This window comes from Catharus ustulatus, chromosome 8 (assembly GCF_009819885.2).
Source record: "Catharus ustulatus isolate bCatUst1 chromosome 8, bCatUst1.pri.v2, whole genome shotgun sequence".
Classification (NCBI taxonomy): Eukaryota; Metazoa; Chordata; class Aves; order Passeriformes; family Turdidae; genus Catharus; species Catharus ustulatus.
In genome coordinates, this window is record NC_046228.1 from 620,691 (window position 1) to 647,085 (window position 26,395).

At 50.9% G+C, this 26,395-nt stretch overlaps 1 protein-coding gene across 22 annotated transcripts in view; it reads right to left on the minus strand.

Moving 5' to 3' along the window:
* The window catches only part of JAKMIP3 (Janus kinase and microtubule interacting protein 3), a 65,373-nt gene that overhangs the window by 10,952 nt on the left and 28,026 nt on the right, over nt 1-26,395 (minus strand). For 4 of the 22 annotated variants that reach the window (XM_033065588.2, XM_042779473.1, XM_033065590.2 and 1 more), the window contains exons 3-20: nt 26,173-26,362; nt 24,629-25,126; nt 20,933-21,148; nt 19,216-19,335; nt 18,011-18,157; nt 17,484-17,615; nt 16,991-17,026; nt 16,164-16,226; nt 14,271-14,399; nt 11,219-11,347; nt 8,647-8,730; nt 7,863-7,925; nt 7,221-7,319; nt 5,829-5,927; nt 5,690-5,749; nt 3,953-4,018; nt 3,153-3,221; nt 2,990-3,067 (exon numbers count right to left, since the gene is read on the minus strand). In XM_033065588.2, coding sequence (XP_032921479.1) covers nt 2,990-3,067; nt 3,153-3,221; nt 3,953-4,018; nt 5,690-5,749; nt 5,829-5,927; nt 7,221-7,319; nt 7,863-7,925; nt 8,647-8,730; nt 11,219-11,347; nt 14,271-14,399; nt 16,164-16,226; nt 16,991-17,026; nt 17,484-17,615; nt 18,011-18,157; nt 19,216-19,335; nt 20,933-21,148; nt 24,629-25,126; nt 26,173-26,307 — 2,223 coding nt within the window. In that variant the 5' untranslated portion in view covers nt 26,308-26,362. The remainder of the gene's footprint in view (nt 1-2,989; nt 3,068-3,152; nt 3,222-3,952; nt 4,019-5,689; nt 5,750-5,828; nt 5,928-7,220; nt 7,320-7,862; nt 7,926-8,646; nt 8,731-11,218; nt 11,348-14,270; nt 14,400-16,163; nt 16,227-16,990; nt 17,027-17,483; nt 17,616-18,010; nt 18,158-19,215; nt 19,336-20,932; nt 21,149-24,628; nt 25,127-26,172; nt 26,363-26,395) is intronic. The other 18 variants (XM_033065586.2, XM_042779474.1, XM_033065592.2 and 15 more) reach the window with 11 other exon arrangements.

Below are 26,395 nucleotides of genomic sequence, written 5' to 3' on the forward strand. Positions count from 1 at the left end.
ACAATATAAAGCTGTCAGCTCGGCCTTGTGCTGGTTGGGTGAGGAGTTAGTGAGGAGCTGAACGTCCCTGAGAGGCAATGGGAGCAGTGCTGAGCTCCCACACAGCAGGACTCCAGCCAGAGGGAAAACACCCCAGGCTGGAACTGGGACAGCCTCTGGGGCCAGCCCAGTGCGCCCCACAAACATCTGGGAGTCAGCTTCTCCTTCCTGGGGATGGGAGGTGGCCGTGGGGAGAGGAGGGAGGAGGAAAAAAGGAAAGGAAGGGGAAAGGGAGAAGGGAGAGGGAAAAGGGAGAAGGGAAAATGTAAACAGGAAAAGGCAAAAAGGAAAGAGGTTCATAAAAAACTCATTTTGTGAGTCACAGATATTTTTACATGTATTTTTCAGTCCCCTTCCCAGCCATCCTGCTCTGCAGCAGGGCACACAGCAGCACCAGCCCATGATCTGCCAGGAGGAACAGCAGGAGGAACAGCCAGGGGAAAATGCATTCCCAGCAGCTCCCCTGGCAGGGCTCTCAGCTCCAGGAGGGTTTGTGCCCAAGGAAAGGAGCCTGTCCTGCAGCTGGGCTCTGCCCCTGCCCCTCCCAGGCAGGCAGATCCCTCTGGATTCCCTGGGATGGAGAGGTGTGGGAATGGAAATGGAGAGGCCAGGTTTCCCTGGGTCACTGAGCCTGGCACCCTCTGGGGCAGGAGGTGCTCCAGGCAGTGTCCCCTGCCCTGGAACCCAACCCAGGACAAAGGCTGTCCCCCAGGCAAGCCAAGAGTGAGCTGAAATCTATTTCAGCAAGTGAGATCCAGAGCAGGGAAAGGCAGCATGTGGCCTGAAGGACTGTGACCAAACAATGAAAGCTAAAAATGCAAATAAAAACAAAAATAAAAACTGAAAAGGGGAGAGAAGAGCTGGTGGCACCTTGCAGAGCTCTCCATGGCCTCAGGAGAGCCCCACTGCAACAGAATCATGGAACTGGTGAGGCTGGAAAAGCCCCCAAAGCCCCAGTGCAGCTGTGCCAAGGCCACCACCACGCCCTGTCCCCAAGTGCCACCTCCACCCGGCTGTGAAATCCCTGCTGGGTCTCTTGTGATCAATCAGCTCCATTCAAAATCACATTTTCCAGTGAGGCTGCTGCTGTTTGATTGGGTCTCAGCAGAGCCAGGAGAGCAGAACGCTCCCAGCAGAACAGGAGCACTGGGACTGGTGAACACTGGTAATAACTGGTGATAACTGATGATAACTGGTGAAAAGTGGTGAACACTGGTGATAACTGATGATAACTGGTGATAACTGGTGAACACTGGTGATTGATAACTGATGATTGATAACTGGTGATTGATTGATAACTGGTGATTGATAACTGGTGATTGATAACTGATGGAAACTGGTGACAACTGGTGATAACTGGTGATAACTGATGAACACTGGTGATAACTGATGATAACTGGTGAAAACCAGTGAAAACCATGGCATCTCCATGGGGAAGAACACATGAAATCTCAGGAGACAGTTCTGCTTTTCCTTTCAAAACACCAGCACCTTGCTAACCCTGCTGTTTGTGCCTGGGCTCCTGCTGGCCCCAGAGGGACCCAGCCTCGCCCTGTCCTGTCTGGGTGTGTGCCCTGATCAGCAGGAAGGGCAGGGACCCTCCAGATCAGCAGGGAGGGAAGGGCAGGGACCCTCCAGAGCCGCAGGAAGGGCAGGGCAGGGACCCTCCAGAGCAGCAGGAAGGGCAGGGCAGGGACCCTCCAGAGCAGCAGGAAGGGAAGGGCAGGGACCCTCCAGAGCAGCAGGAAGGGAAGGGACCCTCCAGAGCAGCAGGAAGGGAAGGGCAGGGACCCTCCAGAGCAGCAGTGCCAGCCCAGAGCCCCCTGGGCCAAGGCTCAGTGGTTCCTCCTGCTCATCTCAGGGGGATCCTCATCAGCTGCTCCTCATCTCCAGGCACAAACAAGCATGGAACTGAAGTGAATTCCATGAACCAAAGAGCTCCAGGGCAGAACAAAGCTCCCTTTGCTGCTCTCAGGCTGCACTGTGCCCTGGAGCAAAGCTGTGCCTGGACACAAGTGGTGCCTTCAGGAAAGGCAGGGGAATGGAAATGACCCCCAGCCCTGTGCCCAGCCCTGCACTCACTGCTCCAGGAGCACTCTGAGCCTTACACTGCTGCTCAAGGTTATGGAACCACGGAGCCCCAGACCATCTTGTTCCATCCCTGCATGGGCAGGGAGATCCCTCTGAAGCTGTTTCAGGGCTGAGATCACAGGGATCGTGTGCTTCCCAAGGTTTCCAGCGTGTGCTGGTTCCAGATACAGCAAAATCAACCCTAAAAGTGACAGGAAATGTGTGGAGCAAAAGCTCCCCCAAATGGTTCAAGCAGACAACAGGATGCAGAAACAGAGGCATGAATGCTCATTGCTCCTCTGGAGGTCTAACTGTGCTCCAGGTTCACCTGGAACTGGAAAAACGAGATAAACTGAGAGGAAACAATGCCTTTTGTGGATATATATAACATTTTTTATATATAGCCTTTGTCTCTTTGGTGGAAACAAGAGAGCTGATGACTGAGAAGATGGGTGATGTGCCTTAGGATCAGCTCATGGTGAGCCTGACTTCAGAGCAGCTTCATCTCACACTTATCCCACAACACCTCCAGCTGCTCTGGCTGCAGAGGGTGGAATCCAAAACCCAAGGAGATGTCTAGGCTAAAATATCTTTTTTAAAATGTAAGACAAATTACTGAAAACCTGATTGCTCCATCAGTCCTGTACTGGAACCTCGGCTGAAGCAGAACTCGTGCTGGGTTAATGCTCACTCCCAACCCTGCCAGGCCCCTCAGACCAGGAGCTGTGCCCAGGAGGGAGTTCTGCTGGGCTCAGGGCGCAGAGGATTTGCTGAACTCATCCCACACAGCCCTGGGGGTGCTCCCTGAGCAGCAGTGCCCAGGGCAGAGCCTCCAGAGGGGCCAGAGCCCTGTGAGCTGCTGCAGCCCCGACAGCCTCACCTTGTGAGCCTGGTCCAGCGACTGCTTCCTGAAGTCCAGCTCATCGTCCAGGTATCCCTTCTGCTTGCTGAACAGCTCCTGGGGACAAGGAGGGGCTGTGGGTGGCACCAGGGCCCAGGGCTCTGCCCTCCTGCCCCTGCTGCCCCTCCTGCCCTCCCGGTACCTTCTCGTTCTCCAGGTCCAGCATCTTCTGCTGCAGCGCTGACTCGGTCACCTCGATCTGCTGGAGCCACTGTGGGGAGAGCAGAGCCCAGCTGACCACAGCTTAGCAAAGCCTGGGCACAGCCTGGGCACAGCCAGAGCCTAGCTTAGCACAGCCTGAGCACAGCCAGAGCCCAGCCTGGGCCCAGCTTAGCATAGCCTGAGCACAGCTTAGCACAGCGAGAGCCCAGCCTGAGCACAGCCTGAGCCCAGTTTAGCACAGCCTGAGCACAGCTTAGCACAGCGAGAGCCCAGCCTGAGCCCAGCTTAGCACAGCCTGAGCACAGCTTAGCACAGCCTGAGCCCAGTTTAGCACAGCCTGAGCCCAGCTGAGCATAGCCTGAGCACAGCTTAGCACAGCCTGAGCCCAGTTTAGCATAGTCTGAGCACAGCCTGAGCAAAACCTGGGCACACAAAGCTCCAATCCCACAAAACCCCAATCCCACACAGGGCTCCAATCCCACACAAAGCCCCAGTCCCATAAAACCCCAACCCCACACAAAGCCCCAATCCCACAAAACCCCAATCCCACACAAAGCTCCAATCCCACACTAAACCCCAATCCCACAATCCCACATAAAGCCCCAACCCCACCCAGGGCTCCAATCCCACACAAAACCCCAATCCCATACAAATCCCCAATCCCCCCCAGGGCCCCAAGGCGTTTGGTGTGGCCCTGGCAGCTCCCCAGCAGCAGAACACGGGTTTCCCCCCAGAGGGGTGGGTGCTCTCAGCACAGCCAGGGCTGCTTGGGGCCGTTACCTTCTCAGCCAGGGTCAGCACGGTCCTGGCCTGGATGATCACCACCTGCTCCTCGTTGGTCAGGTTCTGCACAAAAGCAGAGCACAGTCACAACAAACCCCAGTGCCTTGCTGCTCACCCACTGCTTGGGACACTGCTGTTCCAGAACATCTGACACTAAACAAGTCTGAGGAACAATAAACTGAGGCAGAGGAAATTAATATTGTAACACAAAATCACTGTAAAAGCCATTGCCACTCTTCATTACCAGCCCTTATCATACATGATCTTTTTAAAACTCTCATATTTACTACAAAGAAAAGGGACTCTGGATCTGTTTGTACCCATCAGGGAATAAACATTTACACAGGACGAGATCAAGCTGAGCACAAAGAGCCACGGGGAGCAGAGATGCAGTGTCCATCCCATGCACCACCCTCACTTTGTGCAGGGGATTTGGGAAGCGTTTATTGACATGTTGGCTATTCCATCCATCTGTTGTTGCTTTCTCACAAGAAATCCAAGCTCTGGAAGTGAGCTTTGCATTTCATCCCAAGCTCCAGGGTGACCACAGGCACAGCAGGGGAAGGGGCCAGGCTGGGGACCCTGAGTCAGCAGGGAAGTGTGAGCAGGGGAACTGGCACCCAAATTATCCAGAGACAGAGCTGGGGCAGCCCCTGGTACCCAAATTATCCAGAGACAGAGCTGGGGCAGCCCCTGGCACCCAAATTATCCAGGGGAGAGCTGGGGCAGCCCCTGTTACCCAAATTATCCAGAGACAGAGCTGGGGCAGCCCCTGGCACCCAAATTGTCCAGAGACAGAGCTGGGCAGCCCCTGGTTCCCAAATTATCCAGAGACAGAGCTGGGGCAGCCCCTGGCACCCAAATTATCCAGGGGAGAGCTGGGGCAGCCCCTGGTACCCAAATTATCCAGGGGAGAGCTGGGGCAGCCCCTGGTACCCAAATTATCCAGAGACAGAGCTGGGGCAGCTCCTGGCACCCAAATTATCCAGAGACAGAGCTGGGGGAGCCCCTGGTACCCAAATTATCCAGGGGAGAGCTGGGGCAGCCCCTGGCACCCAAATTGTCCAGAGACAGAGCTGGGGCAGCCCCTGGCACCCAAATTATCCAGAGACAGAGCTGGGGCAGCCCCTGGCACCCAAATTATCCAGGGGAAAGCTGGGGCTCTGCTCTCCTGGCCCCTCACACCCCAGGGCTCTGCTGATGGAGGAGAGCACAGCAACAGCCACAGGACGTGTGTGCCTGCCCTGTGCAGAGCTGTGTGTGCCAGTGCTCAGTGCACCTGCTGAAGGAGAAGCACTGGCAGGTTTCTCATTATTCCCTTCTTCTCATTATTCCCTTCTCCTCATTATTCCCTTCCTCCTGCACTGCTGCTCTGACTCCTTGTGCAATATCCCAGCTACTACCAAGGGTCAGTGGGTTATTGGACACTCCCAAAGCTGCTGAAATGCAAAAGCAAAGGCAGAGCAGGCAGATCAGGAGCAGTGTGTGAGCAGTGGCCAAAAGCAGCAAACACCAACACTCCTCTCCAAGCAGCAGCAGTGTCGGGAGCAGCACGGTGACACCGAGCCCGTGTCACCCCTCAGGTCCCACAACAGCTCCAAATGCAGGAAAGGCTTTGCTGGCAGCCCAGGGCAGAGGCAGGACAGGATGTGCAGCGCCCAGCCAGGCAGCTCTGCTCACTCCACACGAGGACAGGCGTTCCAAAGGCATGCACAATTTATTAAAGGAACATACACTTACGGCGTTATCCCCTAAAATGTCCAACTTCTTCATCAGCTCTGCCACTACGATGTCCTGGGGAGGGAAAGGGAGAAGCAGGGTGAGCACAGAGCAGCTGGCTGGCCCGGGGAGGGGACAGGGGAGCATCCCTTACTGTGACACCTTCGGCCTCGCAGTACACCTGCAGCGGGCTCCTGCCCTCCGTGAAGGGGCCGTGCAGGAAGGTGATGGCTGGGGAGCGCCTCTCCCTCTCCTGCAAGGACAAACAGGGCTGGGACAGTGACCCAAACATCAAACACGGCTGGGGCAGTGACCACAGAGCTCCAGACACTGCTGGGACACTGACCACAGAGCACCAAACACTGCTGGGGCAGTGACCACAGAGCTCCAGACACTGCTGGGGCAGTGACCCAAACACCAAACACGGCTGGGGCAGTGACCCAAACACCAAACAGGGCTGGGGCAGTGACCCAAACACCAAACAGGGCTGGGACAGTGACCCAAACACCAAACGGGGCTGGGGCAGTGACCCAAACACCAAACACTGCTGGGGCAGTGACCCAAACACCAAACACTGCTGGGACAGTGACCCAAACACCAAACACTGCTGGGGCAGTGACCCAAACACCAAACACTGCTGGGGCAGTGACCCAAACACCAAACAGGGCTGGGGCAGTGACCCAAACACCAATCACGGCTGGGGCAGTGACCCAAACACCAAACAGGGCTGGGGCAGTGACCCAAAGAACCAAACACTGCTGGGGCAGTGACCCAGACACCAAACACTCAATTCCAGCATCCCAGAATGGAGCAGCAGTGGAGTTTGCAGCACTGAATGAATGGTTTGTCTCAGACTCTTCTGCCTTCACTCAGAGCCAGGATTAAAAGGCATGAAGGAAATGGATTTTCCTGTGCTGGGGCTTGGTTGTTCACTAAATCTTATCTAAAGTACAGAGTATTCAGCAGCACTTGTAGCCACCTGCTAGAAGCGAGGAAAATGGAGATGAACCTGGCTAGCACAAGGTCTCTTAAAGCTGAACAGTCCAATAGAGAATTAACACCTCTATTATTTATCCTTTTAACCCAATAATTGATTCCCATGCCCCTCAGTGTGGCACTGACTGACCATCCACAAACACTGCCTGGAGCCAGGAACAGAGATGAGCACCCAAAGAGACACCCCCCAAAATCTCCCTCCTGTCCCACACCTGTCACTGCATTATAAAAACCCCAAATCCAAACCCTTCCCCATGTGACACACACACTTGTATTTAACTGCACACCCTGACTGTAACTCCATCCCTCAGATCTGGAGCCTTCTCAGGGCTCAGGTCACAGCAGTGTTCTCAGGGGTCAGTGCCAGGCAGCTCAGAGAGTCAGACCCCAGCTTGGTGGGATCCAGCACCCTGAGCCACCCCAGCTTGGTGGGATCCAGCACCTTGGAGCTCCCCCCGAGCCACAACCACCTCCCAAAAGCACTGCTCTGTGCTCCTCCTCTCCACCAGGGCTCTGCAGGGACCCCAGACCCACCCTGGGGTGTGCTCACCTCCAGCTCCAGGATCCTGAACTCCAGCAGCTCGTTCTGGTCCTTGGCGTCCTGCACGTCGTGTTTGAGCCGAGCCTCCTCAGCCTCCATCTGCCTGATCTGCCGGGCACAGAGAGCCCTGTGGGCACTGCTGGCACCCTGGGCATCCCTGCCAGGGCAGGCCAGGGCAGGGCAGGGCGGGCTGAGCCCACCCAGAGCCCTGGGGGGACACGGGGCTGTCCCCAGGGTCACTGTCCTGTGCACCTTGCACCACAGGAGAGCCAGAACCCCACCCTTCCAGCAGCTCCAGCTTGTATTCAACATTAATTATTATTACTATTATCATTATTATTACAATTATTATTACCATTATTATTACTATTATTACTATTATTATTACTATTACTATTATTATTATTATTACTATTACTATTACTATTACTATTATTACTATTATTACTATTACTATTATTATTATTATTACTATTATTACTACTATTACTATTATTATTATTATTATTACTATTATTATTACTATTATTATTATAATAAAACTATGAATTATTCCAGCCCTGCTGGAAAATCCATATCAGAACCTTGCACCCTCTCCATCCCTCAGGACACAGACATTATTTCAATAACACAAATAGAAAAGCTGAATACCTTTTCTACCAGCTCCTGGTTTCTCCTGTACAGGGCCTGCTTCTCCTCAATCCACTTCATGTCCTTGGGAAGGGAAGGAAAGGAAAGGAAAGGAGCAGCGCTGCAGGTGAGGCTGCAGCACAGGAATTGCACAGAACCCCACACAGAGGGGACACAACAACGATAGCTGGGAAATTTTAACTCCATTGCTTCTGAAAATAACTTCCTGAGCTAACCTTGCCCATGTAATTTTGACAGCTCTGAGGTGCACAAATGGAATAAAAGCATTGCAGTGATTGTAAAACTCTTTCAGGTAAAGTCTGGTTTGCATGCAAAGGGATATCTCCAGCTTGTGCTTACCATCAGATTTCTATTTTGCTAAACACAAATGACATATTTCTGAAGATCAGGCAAACGAAACTTTATTTGTAAGGTAATCTCTTAGTTTGAGGAATATATAAACCCACAAAACCCAGGACATCGTTTGTCACTGAGAACAACAATATTACTTTTTGTTGTTGTTTTTCTGCATTTGGGTGGGGTTATGTTTTGTTGTTTTGGTTTTTTTTTGTTCGTTTGTTTGTTTTTTGGTTGGTTGGTTTTCTATGGGTTTTTTGGGGGTATTTTTGTTTCTTTTTTTTTTTTTCTTTTTTTTGGGGGGGGTGTTTTTTGTTTCTTTTTTTTTTCGTTTTTTTTTCTTTGTTGGGTTGTTGGTTTTTTTTGCCTGCAGAAGTGCAGAAGCTGTGAGCAGCCCAGGAACCTTGGTGGTCCCCAGCAGAGGTGGGGAAGGGGGAGTCAGCATTACCTGTCCCTGCTCAGCCAGAGCCTTCTCCAGATCCTCTATCTGAGCCTGGGAGCGGTGAATTTCTGCCTGGAGCTGCTCACGGGTCTGTGGGATATGAGAGAGAAAAAAAAAACCTAAATTGGTAAAGAAGAGTTTAAAAATAAATTAAAAAATAAATAAAACTTTCTCCAAAAGGCCAAACCTAATGCAGTCACAGAAAATATTTAAAACACCAAATGCTTTTAACGAATGATTTTGAAAGTTCTTTGGCAGAAGAAATTTGCAGCTGAGCACAGAGTATCAAATAACCAAATGTAATCAAATCAAGTCTGGGAGATGGGATTAATGGTTTTGAGATTTATCCCAAGATTAACAAAATGGCAAAGCAGAGCTGGCTGCTCACAGCTGCTCAGCAGGCTGGGCAGACCCCCCTTCCTGCAGGAAAACAAAAGAGAAAAAAACAATTCTGGCTCCCTTCAGGCTGGGCACGTTGAACACCCAGAGCAGAGCCCACAGCACAAATGCCACCTTGGTGCCTGCTCTGGACTGAGCCCCTGCTGTCACCCAGTGCCACATCTCCTCATTCCCACCTCTCATTCTCAATGTATTTACAGCTTCCTGCTTATTTAAACAGGCACCACACGTTTTCTGGAGAATAAATGTAATTATTGTTTTATTTGTTACATACTTTCACAGAACATTTTCTTTCCTCGAACCATTTCTGTGCTATTTATCTCATTATTTACACTGCAGTGATCTCTTTGTGTGACCTGTGCTGGTGCCTCCTTTGGTTTGCTGTGATGAAACAAAAATCCAGTCACTGCTCATCTGGCATGCCTTGGCTCGCTGGGATCCCTGTCCAGTGCAAGCCCTGATGGTTCAGAGCAGAGGTTCCTTCTGGAACATTCTGGGGATGGCACTTTTTGTGCATTGCACCGTGACCCACTCTCAGTGTTCCTGGGTGACCCTTCACGGGACAGTGTGGGGACAGGCTAAGGCTCTGCAGGCACATTTCTCCTGCTGAACACCAAATTCTGCCTTTCCTGAGGGCACTCACCCCTGCAGGCTGGGCAGGGCTGTCCTGCCAGTCCTTCTGAGAGCCGTGGGATGGTTTGGGATGAAGGGACCCAAAATCCCCCCCAGTGTTACCCTGCCATGGCAGGGACCCCTCCCACTGTCCCTGTGTCCAACCCCAGTGTCCAACCCCAGTGTCCAACCCCAGTGTCCAACCCCAATGTCCAGCCTGGGATCCAGGGGCAGCCACAGCAAATCTGGGAATCCCATCCCACCCTGCCAGGGAGGAATTCCTCTGTAACCCCCTGGAACACAAAACAAGTTCCCAACAAAAGCAGCACGGTCCAGAGCCACAGGAGCTCTGTGAGGCAGACAGGCAGAACAGCACAGGGCACTTTGCAATTAAATTAAAGGAAAAATCTCAGCTATAAGCCCTCTAAACATTTTATGAGGAATCTTGTAATCTCTCAGAGCCCAGAAGGAATTAAGGACCACGCATTATACATTTAAGGCTATCTGTCCTAGTTCTTTCTAGAAAAAGAGCTTACTTTCAAGGATTTCCCATAAAAAATTCTGCCTGGATTTCTCTTGCACTGCTCAGAGCTGCAGGGCTGGGGGTGCCTGGGGCAGCCAGGTGAGCTGGAAATCCCTGAGCAGGGACCCCAGAGCCCTGCAGCTCTAGGGTCTCTGTCCACCCTGAGGAGGGATCCCACCCTGAGGAGGGATCCCACCCTGAGCAGGGACCCCCAGGGTCACTGCCCACCCTGAGCAGGAATCCCATCCTGAGCAGGGGTCCCACTCCAGCCCCAGGGTCACTTCCAGGTCCCACAGGCTGTGTGCTGGAGTCAGTGAGCTGGGGTCTCTCTGAATTTTTCAGAGATCAGTGCAGGGATTGAATTAAAGCCTTTGGATGGACTGAAGTATGTTAAGCCACTCACACATAAAGCAGAGGTGTAAGTTTAAGTTTTGGGATGAGTAAGTGAGTCAGTAAGTTCTAGCATGAGCTCTGGTGCTTTTAGTGAGTGAAAGGCTCAGATGCCAGAGCAGCAGTGTGAGTTCTAGTGAAGGTTAAAAAACACAGCAATGTTTTCAGTGCAGGCTCCAGGAACGTGGTTTTAGACAGGGCTTAGACATAACAGAGCTCCAGTAAGAATATTGCTTACATTTTTCAGATAGAACAAGATAGGTCTGTGGGTAGTTCATACATAACCTGGTGTTAAGAAACTGCAATTCTAATAGGTTAACAAGTGGTGGTCTGAGTTTGTTGGGACAATTCTATATAACAACATGCACTGGGGAGAGCTGGTGCTTTTTGCCACAGCTGTTTGCCACTGCTTTTGCCATTTGCTTTTTGCTATTGCTTTTCTCTTTTTGCTGCCATCATCAACACCCCAGAAGAAGGCAGGAGCTGCCACAGCAACATCAGCTTCAGGGGACCTTGAGAGGAGCAGCTCCTGCTTCTGTTTGGGACTTTATACCAAAAGTTAGCGTGGACTTTAACATCTGCAATAAACACCCTTTTAGCAAGCACTAGCTGCTTTGCCCAGAGCAGGCGGTTCAGGCTCAGAGCTGTGCCCACCTTGACCTCCCTCTCAGCGTCCAGGGTGCCCCCGACCTGCTCCTGCAGCAGGGCATAGGCTCTCTGCAGCGCCTGGTACTCCATGGTCAGCTGCCGGAACCGCAGCTCCGTCTCCTCCTTGGCCATGCCCTGCAGCACAAAAACAAACACAGCATCAGCCCTGCAGCACAAAAACACAGCATCAGCCCTGCAGCACGAAAACACAGCATCAGCCCTGCAGCACAAAAACAAACACAGCATCAGCCCTGCAGCACAAAAACACAGCATCAGCAACAGCATCAGCCCTGCAGGGGAAATCTGCACCTCCGAGGTGCAGCTTGGAAGCAGGTGTGTTGGGAAGGGTGTGAAGGAAAGCTCACAGATATTTATGTATAACAGAAAGATCTTTGGATGAAGGAGGAATAGAAATGAGAACAAGTTTTGGTATAGAATAAAAGAATTGCTGAGCCACTCTTACTGGGTAGCTAAGAAGGCAAAGAGCAATGGGTTGGAAGGGGTTTTATGGCTCTGAGCAAAGGATAAATCCACCTCAAACAAAAGATGTTTTTACCAAGCAGAAAGATTTTAACAGACAAACAAAAATGCCAATGTTGCAAGTAGAGAAAAGATCTCAGAATTTTCCACTGCAGGAAAACTGAAAAACAACTTCCAGCTTAAACTGTGACACACTTTTTGTGATTGGAGAACAGTGACTTGGATATGGAAATGTCAGGAGTTGTGATGGGCTCTAGGTAACAGAATTAAGATGATCTACAATGGAAAGTAAACAATGCATTGGAACCAGAACCAGAGGAAGATTTCAGACAAACCCACAGCTGAGGCTGAAAGCTCTGGGCTGGGCTCTGTCACCCATGACCCCTAAATTCCTGTATCATCTGGATACAGTAAACAGCATTGAAAATAATAAATAAATTCCTGTATCATCTGGATACAGTAAATAGCATTGAAAATAATAAATAAATTCCTGTATCATCTGGATACAGTAAATAGCATTTAAAATAATAAATAAATTCCTGTATCATTTGGATACAATAAACAGCATTTAAAATAATAAATAAATTCCTGTATCATCTGGATACAGTAAACAGCATTTAAAATAATAAATAAATTGCTGTATCATTTGGATACAATAAACAGCACTTAAAATAATAAATAAATTGCTGTATCATTTGGATACAGTAAATATAATTTTAAAAGCCTCCTGAAGTCCCACATCCCTTTCAGCTCTTACACAGCTACTAAAAATCTTGGTGAGATGCCCTCAAGCTGCTTCTCCTCCATCCCCTACACATCTCTTGCACACTCTTACCTCCAGGAAATGCAATACAGAAATAAAAAGATAATCCCTGCCTTGGGAAGATAAAAGCTTCCCTTCCATGTAGCACAGTAATGACTGCACCCCCCTTTCTTAGTGGAACAGGGAAAATCATCACATAAAGGTGGAGATGCAGCTTTCTTTAACAACAAAAGGTTTTCAGTTGGAAAGGAAGCCAAGCCTGACAGCCTCACTCAATTATTAAAACACAAACACAGAGTTAATCGTTGCAGAAGTGGTGACAGCAACGTGAAAGGAGCCCTTCATCCTCCTCACCCTCCTTACAACATCCAGCACGGAATGCTTTCATGCCAGGCTGGCCAGAATATCTCACTCAACATGAAATTAATTACATTGCATGCATCAACTTCCCCCTGAGCAGGGGAGAATGTCAGCCTAGAATGAGAAATAACAGCTCACACACACACAAACACATTCACATTTCCTGCAGGGCAGCACACCCCTGGAGAGCAGCACGGATCAGCTGTGATGGAGTGAGGAATTCTGCAGGTTCCCTTAGATCCCTGTGATGGAGTGAGGAATTCTGCAGGTTCCCTTAGATCCCTGTGATGGAGTGAGGAATTCTGCAGGTTCCCTTAGATCCCTGTGATGGAGTGAGGAATTCTGCAGGTTCCCTTAGATCCAATTGGATCTGCCATGGAGTGAGGAATTCTGCAGGTTCCTTTAGATCCAATTGAACCCTGTGATGGAGTGAGGAATTCTGCAGGTTCCCTTAGATCCAATTGTAACCCTGTGATGGAGTGAGGAATTCTGCAGGTTCCTTTAGATCCAATTGTAACCCTGTGATGGAGTGAGGAATTCTGCAGGTTCCTTTAAATCCAATTGAACCCTGTGGTGGAGTGAGGAATTCTGCAGGTTCCCTTAGATCCAATTGTAACCCTGTGATGGAGTGAGGAATTCTGCAGGTTCCCTTAGATCCAATTGGATCTGCCATGGTGGAGTGAGGAATTCTGCAGGTTCCCTTAGATCCGATTGGATCTGCTGTGATGGAGTGAGGAATTCTGCAGGTTCCCTTAAATCTAATTACACAGCCAGTGCACCATGGAAGGGCTGCACATCATCAGGGTCAGTTTTTGGTTATTAGATTGACATCATCAGGGTCAGTTTTTGGTTATCAGACTCACATCATCGTGGTCAGTTTTTGGTTATTAGATCCTTGTTAAGATTCTTGTCAAGCCCAGAGCTGTGTAATGCTCCAGTGATCTGACACACACTGGGGAGTGCATTTTGGGGAAGCCCTGGCAAATCCAAGGAATAATCCCTTTAGTTTTGTTCCACCTGTGTGCCCTGCAGCCCAGCCAGGAGCCAGCCTTTCCCTGGAGCCCAGAGCTCCAGGGGAGCCTTCCCTTCTCCTACAGACACAGACCTCAGTGCTCTGTGCTGAGCTTGGCTGGCCCAGCCCACACCAAATCTGCAGCCAGGCTCAGAGGGAACACACCTCCCGAGAGCTGCCCAACTTCTCAGCTCTTAGACCTGCAGATCTGCCATAAATTCTGTATTCTTACCATATGAGATTTGCAGCTGGGCTGGAAGTTGTGAAGTTACTGAAGACCTGAGATTTTGAGACACTGACCAACATGCACAGTGCCAAATTTACAGAAATATTTCACTCTGTGTCTGAGGTGATAGAATGATAGAACAGCTATGAGAGAACAGAAATGACAGATAGGAAAGGTGGAGCAGAGCAGGAATTCCATCAACCAGAAGTGTGGGTACCTCCTCCAGGTCGTCCTCGGGCGTGCAGGGGGTCTGGTCCGTCCGGTCCGTTTGGTAGGAGATGGAGGAGCCGTCGGACTCCAGGGAAGCCTCCTCATCATAGCCATAGAACGTCTCCACCACGGGCTTCTGACAGACAGCGGGGTCAGGGGCACGGGGGGGACAGGCTGACAGGGGACAGACTGACAGCCCTGGGACAGACTGACTGACCTGGGGGACAGACTGACTGACCTGGGACAGACTGACTGATAGCCCTGGGGAACAGACTGACTGACCTGGGGACAAACTGATCTGGGACAGACTGACTGACCTGGGACAGACTGACTGACCTGGGGACAGACTGACCTGGGACAGACTGACTGACCTGGGGGACAGACTGACTGACCTGGGACAGACTGACCTGGGGACAGACTGACTGACCTGGGACAGACTGACCTGGGGGACAGACTGACCTGGGACAGACAGACTGACCTGGGACAGAGTGACCGACCTGGGACAGATTGACCTGGGACAGACAGACTGACCTGGGACAGACTGACAGCCCTGGGACAGACAGACTGACCTGGGACAGACTGACCGACCTGGGACAGACTGACCTGGGACAGACTGACCTGGGACAGACTGACTGACCTGGGACAGACTGACTGACCTGGGACAGACTGACCTGGGACAGACTGACTGACCTGGGACAGACTGACTGACCTGGGACAGACTGACCTGGGACAGACTGACTGACCTGGGGGACAGACTGACCTGGGACAGACTGACTGACCTGGGACAGACTGACCTGGGACAGACTGACTGACCTGGGACAGACTGACAGCCCTGGGGGACAGACTGACAGCCCTGGGGGACAGACTGAAGTTAATCACCACAGCAGTGTGTCTATGGTGTGAAGAAATCCACTTTTCCACTCAAAGCTGCTTTTTGTTTAAAGGAATGGTGATAAAGATTTACTGTAAATCCTTGAAAGCCAAAATCAACAGTTCACAGATCTGGACACACTTTTAACTGAAGATTTACAAAAACATATCTGGATTTTGGCCTTTGGTTTTAATTTGCAGTGGGTAACTTTTGAAGGAGGATCACAGAATCCCAGGATGTGGAAGGGGCACCTCCCACTGTCCAAGGCAGGATCCAGGCCAGCCACAGCAAATCTGGGAATTCCGTCCCCACCCTGCCAGGGAACAATTCCTGCCCCAATCCCACCCAGCCCTGCCCTGGGCAGTGGGAGCCATTCCCTGTGTGCTGTCCCTCCATCCCCTGTGTGCTGTCCCTCCATCCCTGCCCAAATCCCACCCAGCTTTCAGAGACAGAAACTCCCTGGAAGGGCTGATGTCATTCTCAGGATGACAGGAGTTATCTCCCATCAATTAATTAATCACAGATTCATTAGCTCCAGCCTCACTCTAACTCTTCATCTGTGGATCACATCCCCTGACATGAAACCTTCCAGTGAGATTTTAGGGTTAATATTTACATTAACACCCTGCCAAGCCCTCATTAACCAGCATTCCCTTTTCCCCCAGCTCCCACCATTGCTTCCCTAACCAGCAATTTCCATGTTACTAAACTCATCATGAATTATTTACAACATGCACATGTTTCCAGGCAGCACCATTAGAAGATCATTTGGAGCTGTGTAAATTCATAAAATGTGCATCCTCCTAAGACAACCACATCCCACCAGAGTCCCACAAGGTGAATGCAGAGCATGAAAAACTCAATGCAAACAGGTCCCCTGAGTATCCCAGTACAGCCTGGGAATGTCCTTGAGCTGCATCACCCAAATTTCAGTTCAGGACCCGTCTGCAGACCCTGGAGGAGAGCAGAGCCCTGAGGTGCTCTGGGACTGTCCCTCAGCACGGCACCTCAGAAGGTTTTGGTTTTTACCTTAGGAATTCTTGTCATTTTCTTCTGTCTTTGCTTCCTGAACCTCAGCAGCTTATCCCGTTCCTGCAAGAGCCAGAGACGTGTGAGTGTTTCCAGAGAGCAATTATTTAAATTAACAGTGTTATTTAAATTAACTGTTATTTAAATTAACCGTGTTATTTAAATTAACCATGCAATTTAAATAAACCATGTCAGTACCAGGAGCCATTGGGGAACAGGAAGGTCCCTGCTGTCACCAGCCCTGGGTTATCCACTCCAGCAGCTCTCAGGTTTGCCACAGACAACCAGAAATGGCTCTTTATGTCCATGAAAACCAAACTGAAATGAAGCTGGTGATAAGCTTTGTGCTGAGAGTTTGGGTGTCCCTGGAGCTGCTCCATGGGTGACCGTGGCACTGCAGCCCTGGCCCTGGTGGCCCTGGTGGCCCTGGAAGGTGCAAACACACACACTGCACACACTGCAGGGCCTCTTTGAACTCTGCACTTCCAGGCTCAGCTCCTTCTCTAAGGGCTGCAGGTTCCCTGTGCTCTGCAGGCAGGATTGGGCATTTTCTGCTGCCAGCAGATTTTCCAGTCAGAGGTGCCCTGGAGATGGGGACTCTTGCTCTTGGCCATCAGCAGGTGCTGGGATGGAAGCTTTCCTCCCCACTATCACTGTGCTGTTCTCTGGTGAACAACTGTGATAAAAATCTGCTCTGAGGAAGCCCCTGGGTCAGCTCACTGCTGAGCACAGCTGGAAGGGAGGATAAATATTGTGGTACCCTGCCTGCTCTCCATGAACAGCAATTTAAAACATGCAGATGAGGAGGAAGTTGATGTCACTCTTACCATGACACTCTTCACATAGCCAGCAGTCTCCAGGGTCTAATGAAAAAGAATGGAATAATGTCAGTAACTGGACAGGCTTGAAAAGAAAGGGAAGAAATAAAAGTTATCTAGAGGAGCATCCTGATTTTGGTGCTTTCTGTTTCCCAGGACTGAGAGCATGCTGAGGAGGAAGAAAGCCCAAGCCCAGGATTGCAGAGCCCTCCCTGCACACAGGAACCCTCAGCCCTGGAGGAGCTGGGACAGTTTCCCTCCCAGACCTGGCCACCAGCACACCTGAGGACATGTCTATCCAGGCCAGAGCAGATTGAAAGGGCTCTCCCAAACACCCTGAAATCAAATTAAAGGTGATTGATACTACCACTGAGCACAGGAATGCCTGCCAGCCTCCCCTGCTGCCCACGGTGCCCACCAGCCCCAGAGCCCTCAGTGCCCAGAGCCTGGAGCCCCTTCCTTGGGCTGTGCCCCTCAGGTGGGACAGCAGCCTGCAGCTCACCTTGGAGAGCTCATCAATGATGTTCTGCTGCTCAATGACTTGCAGTCTCAGGAAATCCACTTCCCTTTCTTCCTGGCTGTGGTCAAGATCGTTTAAGGAGCTCGGTCTCCTTATAGCTCCAGTTCTTTGCCTCTAGAACCCAAGAACCACAGGGCAGAAGAGGAAATGAGGAGGAGGCTTTGCCAGGGACTGTCTGGCCCTTCCCTTTACAGCATCTCTGGAATGGCTGCCCTGGCAGCTGTCCTCCTGCTGAGCCTCACATCTGGGCTCCAAATGTGCCAGATGTTCCTGCTCCTCCAGCTGCACCAAGGGCAGAACCACCAGGGCAGATTTCCCTGGGATTGTGGGGTGATTCTGGCAGGAAGGTTGAAGGTGAACCACAGAATGCCAGATGAGTTTGGGTTGGAATGGAGGAGCTGCCAGAACAGGAGATTTCCCATGGAAGGTGCAGGTGTGCTCAGTGCCTGATCCCTCAGCCCCTCCTCTCCCCATCCCCAGCTCTCCCAGCAGCACAGGCACTCACTCACCATGGCGATATTTTCCTGCGTCACAAATTTCAATTTATTTTCCATCCGACGTAAGGCGTGTGACAGCTCCTCATTCTTCCTACTGAGGCGTTTGTTTTTGTCCAGAATGGGCTTGTACTGACTCTCTGCTTCTCTGAGACGTTTCAGCTGAAAGACAAAGAGAAAAATATCACCTCTGGAGCTTTTTCATCAAACACATTAACTACTTTAACTACACACTAGAAGTATTTTCTCCTGATGCAAAGCAGAACTGATCAAAAACTCTTGGGATTTTCCGTTGGGAAGGGAGAATTCTACATGAGACGATATTCAATCTGTGCAGCAAACGTTCAGTGTGGGGAATGTACTTATTTTTAAAAAGAAACAAACATAATTTGAGCCAATGCTGTCTTAAATGTTGTGCAAGCCAAGAGGGGAGTGAGGCAGCACAGCCCTGAACACTGAGCTGGAGAGGAGCAAACTGCCACTTCTCATCTTCTTTTTGTCAGCTTGGGATTAAACGTGTGAGATGGTATTTCTTGTTGGGACTCAGGTGTTTATTAGTTCTGATCATATTACAGTCCCACAAACGGTGAGTTCTACAGCCCCTCAAGATAACAAACTAAAAATGGAGCTCATCTCTCTCTCTCTCTCTACAAGGCCTTTTAAGGATAAACTGTCCAATTAAGAAATGACACCTAAATTATTTTTACTTTTAACCCAATAACCAGCCAAGCCTTTTAAGGACAAACTGTCCAGTCAAGAAGTGACACCTGAATTATTTTTACTTTTAACCCAATAACCAACCCAATAACCAACCCAATAACCAACCCAATAACCAACCCAATAACCAGCCAAGCCCTTTAAGGACAAACTGTCTAGTTAAGAAATGACACCTAAATTATTTTTTACTTTTAACCCAATAACCAACCAGGACTTTTAAGGATAAACTGTCCAACTAAGAAATGACACCTGAATTATTTTTACTTTTAGCCCAATAACCAACCCAATAACCAACCCAATAACCAACCCAATAACCAACCCAATAACCAACCCAATAACGAGCCAAGCCCTTTAAGGACAAACTGTCCAGTCAAGAAATGGCACCCAAGTTATTTTTACTGTTAGCGCAATAAGCAGCCCCCGTGGCCTGCAGAGCAGACTGCTCCATGCAGCAACGAGTCCCTGGGGTCTGTGGGACCCCTGCACAGCCCTGCTGCCCTCACCAGCTCGTTCCTCTCCTCCGACAGCAGCGCGTTCCTGTCCTCCAGCTTGCGGATGATCCCGCTCAGCTCCGCGATTTTCAGCTGGAAGCGCCGGGCGTCCTTTTCATCCAACTGCTGTTCCTAAAACAAAGATCAACTGCAAATAACTGCTCGTAAGTGCACGTGCAAGAGCACCTTGGCAAAGCCCAGAGCCTTTCCTATCCCAAATCCAAGCGTTCTGAAATGTTATGGAGGGAGTGTGACCCACGGAACCCAAGTGACCACGGAAAGCCGCAGGGGGAGACCAACGGGGAGTCAGGAGTGGAAATGGAACAAAGAATGCAAATGCAGAGCTGTGCACGTGCATATGGATATGCACATGCAAATACAGGGTCACAAATGTGACAATACAGATGTGCAAACACAAAGTTTACAAATGGTAAACTTGGAAACAACAGGAATGTCAAAACTGAAGGCCGTGTTCCAATGATGCCACTGTTGAACTGAGAGCTTCAGACTCATCGCCCACTCTGAGGACTTGGTTGTAAGAAACTGATATTCAAATTACTGAATTACTGAGTGGGGAAAAAATCCATGCAATTGTACATTCAATAAGCTCTTCTTCCAGAAGCTGTGGCCCTTATGGGGTCCTACAGGGTGACTCGTAAGGCCACAGGGGTAGCACTTTATCTGAGTGAAAATGCTTAAAGCAAATTAAAATGAATAGATACAGGTAGGCGTGTTCTCGCTCAGAGTCAGAGGAGTTACAGCTCCTGACAAACGTGACAGACTTTCCCCCTTCTCTATGACCTGTTCTGCTCTCTGGCAGAACTTGAGTACAACTAGAGAGAGGCAAATTAGCGCCCACAGTGCTGGTGGCACTTTTGGGAGGTCTAGGGTTCCTCATTCAACAGGTGCAGGAGAGGCTTGGGCCACGGAATAAAACAGATTGGTTTGCTCAGGCGGAAGTTTTACACTTGCACTGAGACAATCAAGGCTGTCGCAAAAGAAATCTTGATGAGGATCAGCAATGAGGACGAGCTGCACACGTCAGAGGCACGAGGGCAGTTCCCCGAGGGCTTTGCTGGGCAAACTGGCCAGAATTACACTGGCCAGGCCATTGTGGAGGGGGCTCCAACCAGGCTGTGGCTGCTGCAGAGAACACACAGGACAGAGCAGCTGGGAGCTCGTGGCTCCCTTTGTGGGCACTGAGCAGCAGGACAGGGGTGCCTGGGGCTGCAGGGCTCCTGGGCTGCCATGCCCTGTTCCCTCTGGAACTGGCCTCGTCCAGGGGTGCCTGGGGGCTGCAGGGCTCCTGGGCTGCCCTGCCCTGTTCCCTCTGGAACTGGCCTCGTCCGTCTGCTCCCCCAGCCCAGCGCGAGCCGCACATGAAGCGTGGTGAGAAATGCATTTGCATCGTTTGTTGGCAGAACCGTGGCACACTGAGGGGTGGCTGAGCATGGTACAGTGAGGAAAAGGAGAGGAACAACAGAGGAATTCCACCCTGCTGACACAACCAAACCAAACCGAGCGGGAAACAGAATGACAGAAAGCAAAAGCTCTCCCATGGCGAGGTTTGAGCGGAAACCCCAGCGGTTTGGGCGTGCCAAAAACGAGAGCACGGAGCCCTGGGCCCTGCACAGCCATGGGACAGCTCCTGCTCCAGGTGCACTCATCAAGATTCTGTCACTGGTGCCATTTGGTGCTCGTTTAGGTGAAACCACGTGGAAGTGCTTACGGGGCTTCCCGAATGATCTGAAGCGTCTCCTGCACCACTTGCATAAGGAAGTTCCCGCTTGGGGCTGCTCAGATGCCGGTCAGACTCTTTGAGCTGGGACAGTTGTTCATCTAAAGCCTCCTTTTGGAGCTGCAGTCTCTGAGCATGCCCGGCTCGCACCCCTAACTCTCTCTCCAGCACGAAGACTGCTCTGTCCTTAAACTTAATCTCCTCCATCTACAAGGAGAACAGAACACAATCACAGAGCGCCCATGGTGACACGGCTCCCTGCCACCCCAGCCACAGGGACAGTGACAGCAGCAGACCTGCTGGACACAGCCTGTGACCCTACACCATTCAGAACACCTCCAGCAAAACGAGAGCTTCACATTCACATCACACTTGGGTTGCTTCACTCCATCTCATTAACAATTCATTTGGATGTCACCTCTGGAAAATTTGGATTAATAATTTTAAAAGAAAAATATTGAAACCTTGGTGTCCTTTAAGTTTTCAAAATTCCTAGAAGAAACGTGAATTTTAATTTTTTTTTCCCCAAAAGTCTCCCTTGAGAGCAATTCCCTTTCCATGAGAGGTTTTACTCACACATAATAAACACATAATAAACATTATGCAAAATGTGCCACTCAGGCACTGCCCAGATGTGCCACCCAGGCAGGTCTGCAGAGCTGATCCCACCTCAGACAGGATTCCACAGAAAGGCAGGAGCACTCCAGCCCCTCAGGGGACTCTGAGCTGCTTTCAGCCTCAGAAACACAAGATTTTTGCCATCACTTTTTGAGAATTTAGACATTCAATTTCAACAGTCAGCTTTTAAACCTGACCTGTTTCAAATAAGAACATTTTGCCTTTTAAGAGCTGTGTGAACACTTTTATCTCTGCTTTGTCTGTAAACCTGGAAAAAAAATGACATTGGGAATCCACAGTCACTCCAAGGACTTGGTCTGCAGTAAATGCCACCCAGGGCAGGTCCTGGCAGGTCACACAGGTAGCAGGAAAGCAAAATGGAGCAAATGAAAGGGATTTTGGTGCCATTGAGTAAAGATCCTTTCAACAGTGTCCATGCAGGCAGCGTCTGCTGACTTTGAGTGAGACAAAGACACGGGTGCTCACAAGCACCTGAGGTCTTTCTGCCAAATGCCTAATGAGCAGGAATCTAAATGGATGCACAGATGAAAAGATAACACATCTTTTAATCACCAACACCATGATTCTTTGTTTAAAATAAGCAGAATATTGGTAGTTGATTCTTATTTATATGGAAACAAAGATACGTTACAACAAAGGCAACACATGAAATTGGGGGAACAAAGAGATGAGAATAAACACAAAACATCTCACTAATGGCTTGTTTCCAAGAAAATAAAAATCCCTTAACATAACCTTCATAAACCACAAGCAAACAGCAGCACTGACATCTCCCTCCCCCTGGATAAATCCCTGTACATCACACACACAGGTTTGGTGCCTGCAGCCCAGCCTGAGACAGACACAGAGTGGGAGCAGCACTGATGGAAGGGAAAGGAGAGGGAATTCCCTGAGCCCAGGAATGAGAGGAAAGGCAGGGCCAGGCCCCAGAACTCACTGGCAGTGGTGCAGGTCCATGGGCACACAGCCCCCGGGCAGGGCCAGCCTGGCCTCATGCTGGGCTGGGCTGGGCTGTGCTGGGCTGTACTGGTGCTGTACTGGGCTGGGCTGCTCGTGGCTCCTCTCCTGCTCCCACCCTGCCTGGCTCTGCAGCTGGGAAGGGGCGGCAGCACAGGAGCATCCAAGCCCCTGCCACACACCCCCTGCCTCTGCAGAGCTGGGCTGGGTGGGGATGAATATTTATTTATGTGTGATGAATATGGATGAATATTTATTTGTGTGTGCTCACTCATAGGCAGCCCCGAGCTCAGCTGGTGCCAATTACAGAGCAGAGAACAGGGGAGGTGGGAGATGGTGGGAGATTGGTGGTGGGAGATGATGGTGGGAGGTGGTGGGAGATTGGAGGTGGGAGATGGGGAGATGTGAGATGTGAGATGTGCTGCTCCCTCCTGTGCTCCTGCAGGTCCCACACAGGAGGAGCTGAGCCATGATCTGTTGAAGCTGATATTTCCCTGCTGATCTAACCCAAGCTGCCAGGTCCTGGTTGGGTGTCTGTCCCTGCAGTGCTCTGGGTCCTTGCAGCTGACAGGTGCTGTCCACAATGGCTTTTGGAGCTGGGACCAAAGGCATCCCCCAGGCAGGGGCACAGAGGAGAATCCCTGTCCAGGAGCTGCTCCACAGCAGGCACAGCTCCCCTTGGGCTGGGCTGGCCACCAGGACAGGGAGGGGACCTGTCCCAGCCTCAGGGAGCTGGCAGCTGGCAGAGGAGGTGCCCAGGGGACAGGAGATGGGGTGGCCCTGGGTGTGACACCCTGAGAGGGGCTCAGGCACAGGGCTGCCCTCCCTCTGCAGAGCAATCCCCTGCCCTGGGGCACCCAGCAGCTCTCAGAATCACAGAACCACGAAGGTTTGGGCTGGGAGGGTCCAGCAAAGGGAACCATGCAGTGACTGCCAGCAGTGGAGCACAGGGGTGTCCCAGAGCTGCACAAACCCCACAGCACCAGAGCTCCAGCTCTGAGCTGCAGCACACAGGAACAGAGTGCTCACAGCCCAGAAACAACAACTCCTTCTTTAGGTCCACAGAGAAAATTGTGCTAAATCCTGGCCTGGGACACAAGGAAGGATCCTCAGAATGGGGAGGGGGGAGGTTTCCTGACCCTCCTAAGAGTAGGAGTCATGTTGTCTGGATTTTACACACAACAAAAGACCTCAGCCCAGGTTTAGTTGGAAAAACAACTGTTGTAAATGGGGGCCAAACCACAAATGACTAAAAAATCCTCAGGTGGAAGAAGGAGGGATTCACCTTGGACATGTGTCTGCCTTTCAGGTGCTGAGGCACCTTTGCAATCCCAGCTGGGGGGGTTCTCAAAGACTGAATCAGTCACCAATAAATGAATATTTAAAAAGTCATCTTCCTACCCTTTCATCTGCTCCCACCCTTCACATCAGACATCTGAATTCCCCACTGGCAGAGCTCAGGGACTCTGAGAACAGAGGCTCAGAGTGGGCTCAGAACCTGGATCCCTTTGGGCTGGCATGGCCATGAGAATGTCCAGAGGTCTCACAGAGGGACTGGCACAGGTAATTAAAGCTTCAGCTACTCATAATCAACTCAGGTTTATCTAGACTGAAACTAACCCCTCCCCAGGCTCCATTTCCTCAGTTTTTCTGATTTCTCAGTCCCCTGATAAAGGAGACAGGAGTGAGGAGGCTGCAGTGGCCAAGGCTGTGCCTTCTCCTTCCTGACCAGCCCAGAGCTAATTAAAGCTTAAATGCTCTTTTCCACAGCCCCACTGTGCGATGCCCGTGGGGACGGGCAGAGGCAGGGAAGGGAGGGACCAAGGTGGGTCAGGAAGGGATGCCTGGTGAGGAAATGGAGCACAACCCAAGAAACATCAGTGCTGCAGCAGTGCCCTGAGCAGGCAGGAGCTGAGGGCTCCTCCTGAACCTTTAATGTGAACAACACCAGCAGAACACGGGAGTTTCTTATAAAACTCCTCACACTTTAAAAACCAGTCTGCCCTTGGTGTAGGACATGTCCAGCAGCCCTGGAGCAATGCCCCAGGTGTCACTGACCCAGCCCCATCACTGCCAGAGCAGGACACGTACCAGCCTGCGGATCTCCCGCTCGCACTCCCTCTTGATGCGGGTGATCTCCTCCTGGTGCAGGTGGTACACGCTCCTTATCTCGGCTGCCTTCATCTTGTCAGCCTGGATCACCATGGTCAGAGCCTCCTCCACCTGCTTCTTGGCCCCCTTCAGCTCGGAGATCTCCTGCTGCATTTTGACCTTCTCCACCTCGAAGCCCCTCTTGGCCTCCTCCTTGGCCTCGCTCAGCAGCACCGTCTTCACCTTGTCGGGGGCCCCGTCCCGCACGGCGTTCAGCAGGGTCTGCAGCCTCTGGATCTCATTGTCCTTGATTTTTATGACCCTGAGCAGCTCGGCCTCGTGCTGCCTCAGAAGTGTTTCTCGAACAGCTTGGAGCTCTTTCATTTTGTCCTCGTGGAGTTTGACTTTGAGCTCTGTGACCACCACTGTGCTTTTGTGCTGCTCGTGCTCCTTGATCTGCTTCACCTCCTGGTTCTTCTCCCTTTCCAATTTGCTGACCTACGAGGAAAATCAAAAAAGGACAGCATTTTCAACCAAACAAACAATGAATGCATATCATGATATTATTTAAAAATGGTTCAGATGACTTTAGAGTATTACACCTCAGTGCTGGGGTGTGTCTACAAAGTGGAGGCAGCAAAGACCTTTCCTTCACTGCAGGCTGGTGTTTAATGCACATCTGGGAATCAGTCAGCACCTTCTGAGTAAGGCTGGGTCCTCACTTTATTCTGCAGGAGCTCTCAGAGCACATTCCCCCCAAAATAAAGGAAAATCAGATGCCAAGGCATTGCTGTGGCAGCTCAGGCACAGAGCTGCAGGTGCATGGGCAGCACACAGAAAGCTCTGTGCAAGCCCCAAACAGCTGCATTTTACCAGATGTTTTTTAAACAATGAATTGTTCAGCAGAAATAACAGTCTGTACCTGAGCACACGAGGCTCAAGTGATGCTTCAATTTAAAACCATGCCATGAACTCCAGAGGAGCCATGGCCAGAAGTGGCTGTGGGGAACAGGGAGAAGGAAAACAAAGTCCTCAGCCTTAAAGCTGCAAATGCTGCTTCACAGCAAAAGGATTAACAGATGCTCTGTTTATGTGTGTCAGATTCATGCTCTAAAATGCCTAATAATGATGCAAATTCATGGGAAAATGCAGACTGTAATTTTGTCCCTGCAAGGTAACACATTTCTATTCCAAAACCCAAACCCCCCCCAAGTTTATCAATGGAACTGATTTGGGGAATTAGGGAAAAGCACTTGAATACTCCAAGCTCTTGCTGAGCAGCGATCTGAGGGGAAGAGCTGGAAACTCTGGGAGCTGAGGCTGCAGCCCCATCAGCTGAGGGAGAAGCTGGGTCTCCTTGCAATGTGGGAATGAGAGAGGAGGCAGAGCTGAGGTTCAGCATTGTACATGTGGGTAAGCAGCTGCTCTGGAGGAGTCTGAGCCCAAAATCCCAACAAAGCTCGTGCAAGAGAGAAAGAGAAGCAGCAGCAAAGAGAACGTTGGCATTTCTGCAGACACCGGCTCAGGGGGAGGGAGGTGCCCACCTTGCTCTTCTCCTGCTGCAGCTCGATCTGGATGTCGGTGAGCTTGGCCCTGAGCTCCTCGTTGGCAGCCTGCAGGGCAGCCAGGGCGTCGGGCTTGTCCCCCCTGGCACGGCTGCTGGAGCCCCTCTTGGCCATGGTGAGGGACGGGCCCCGCCGGCTCCGCGGCGCCGCGCTCTACATCTTCTGGGGCCTGCAGGGGGACAGTGGGGTCACGGGCTGGCAA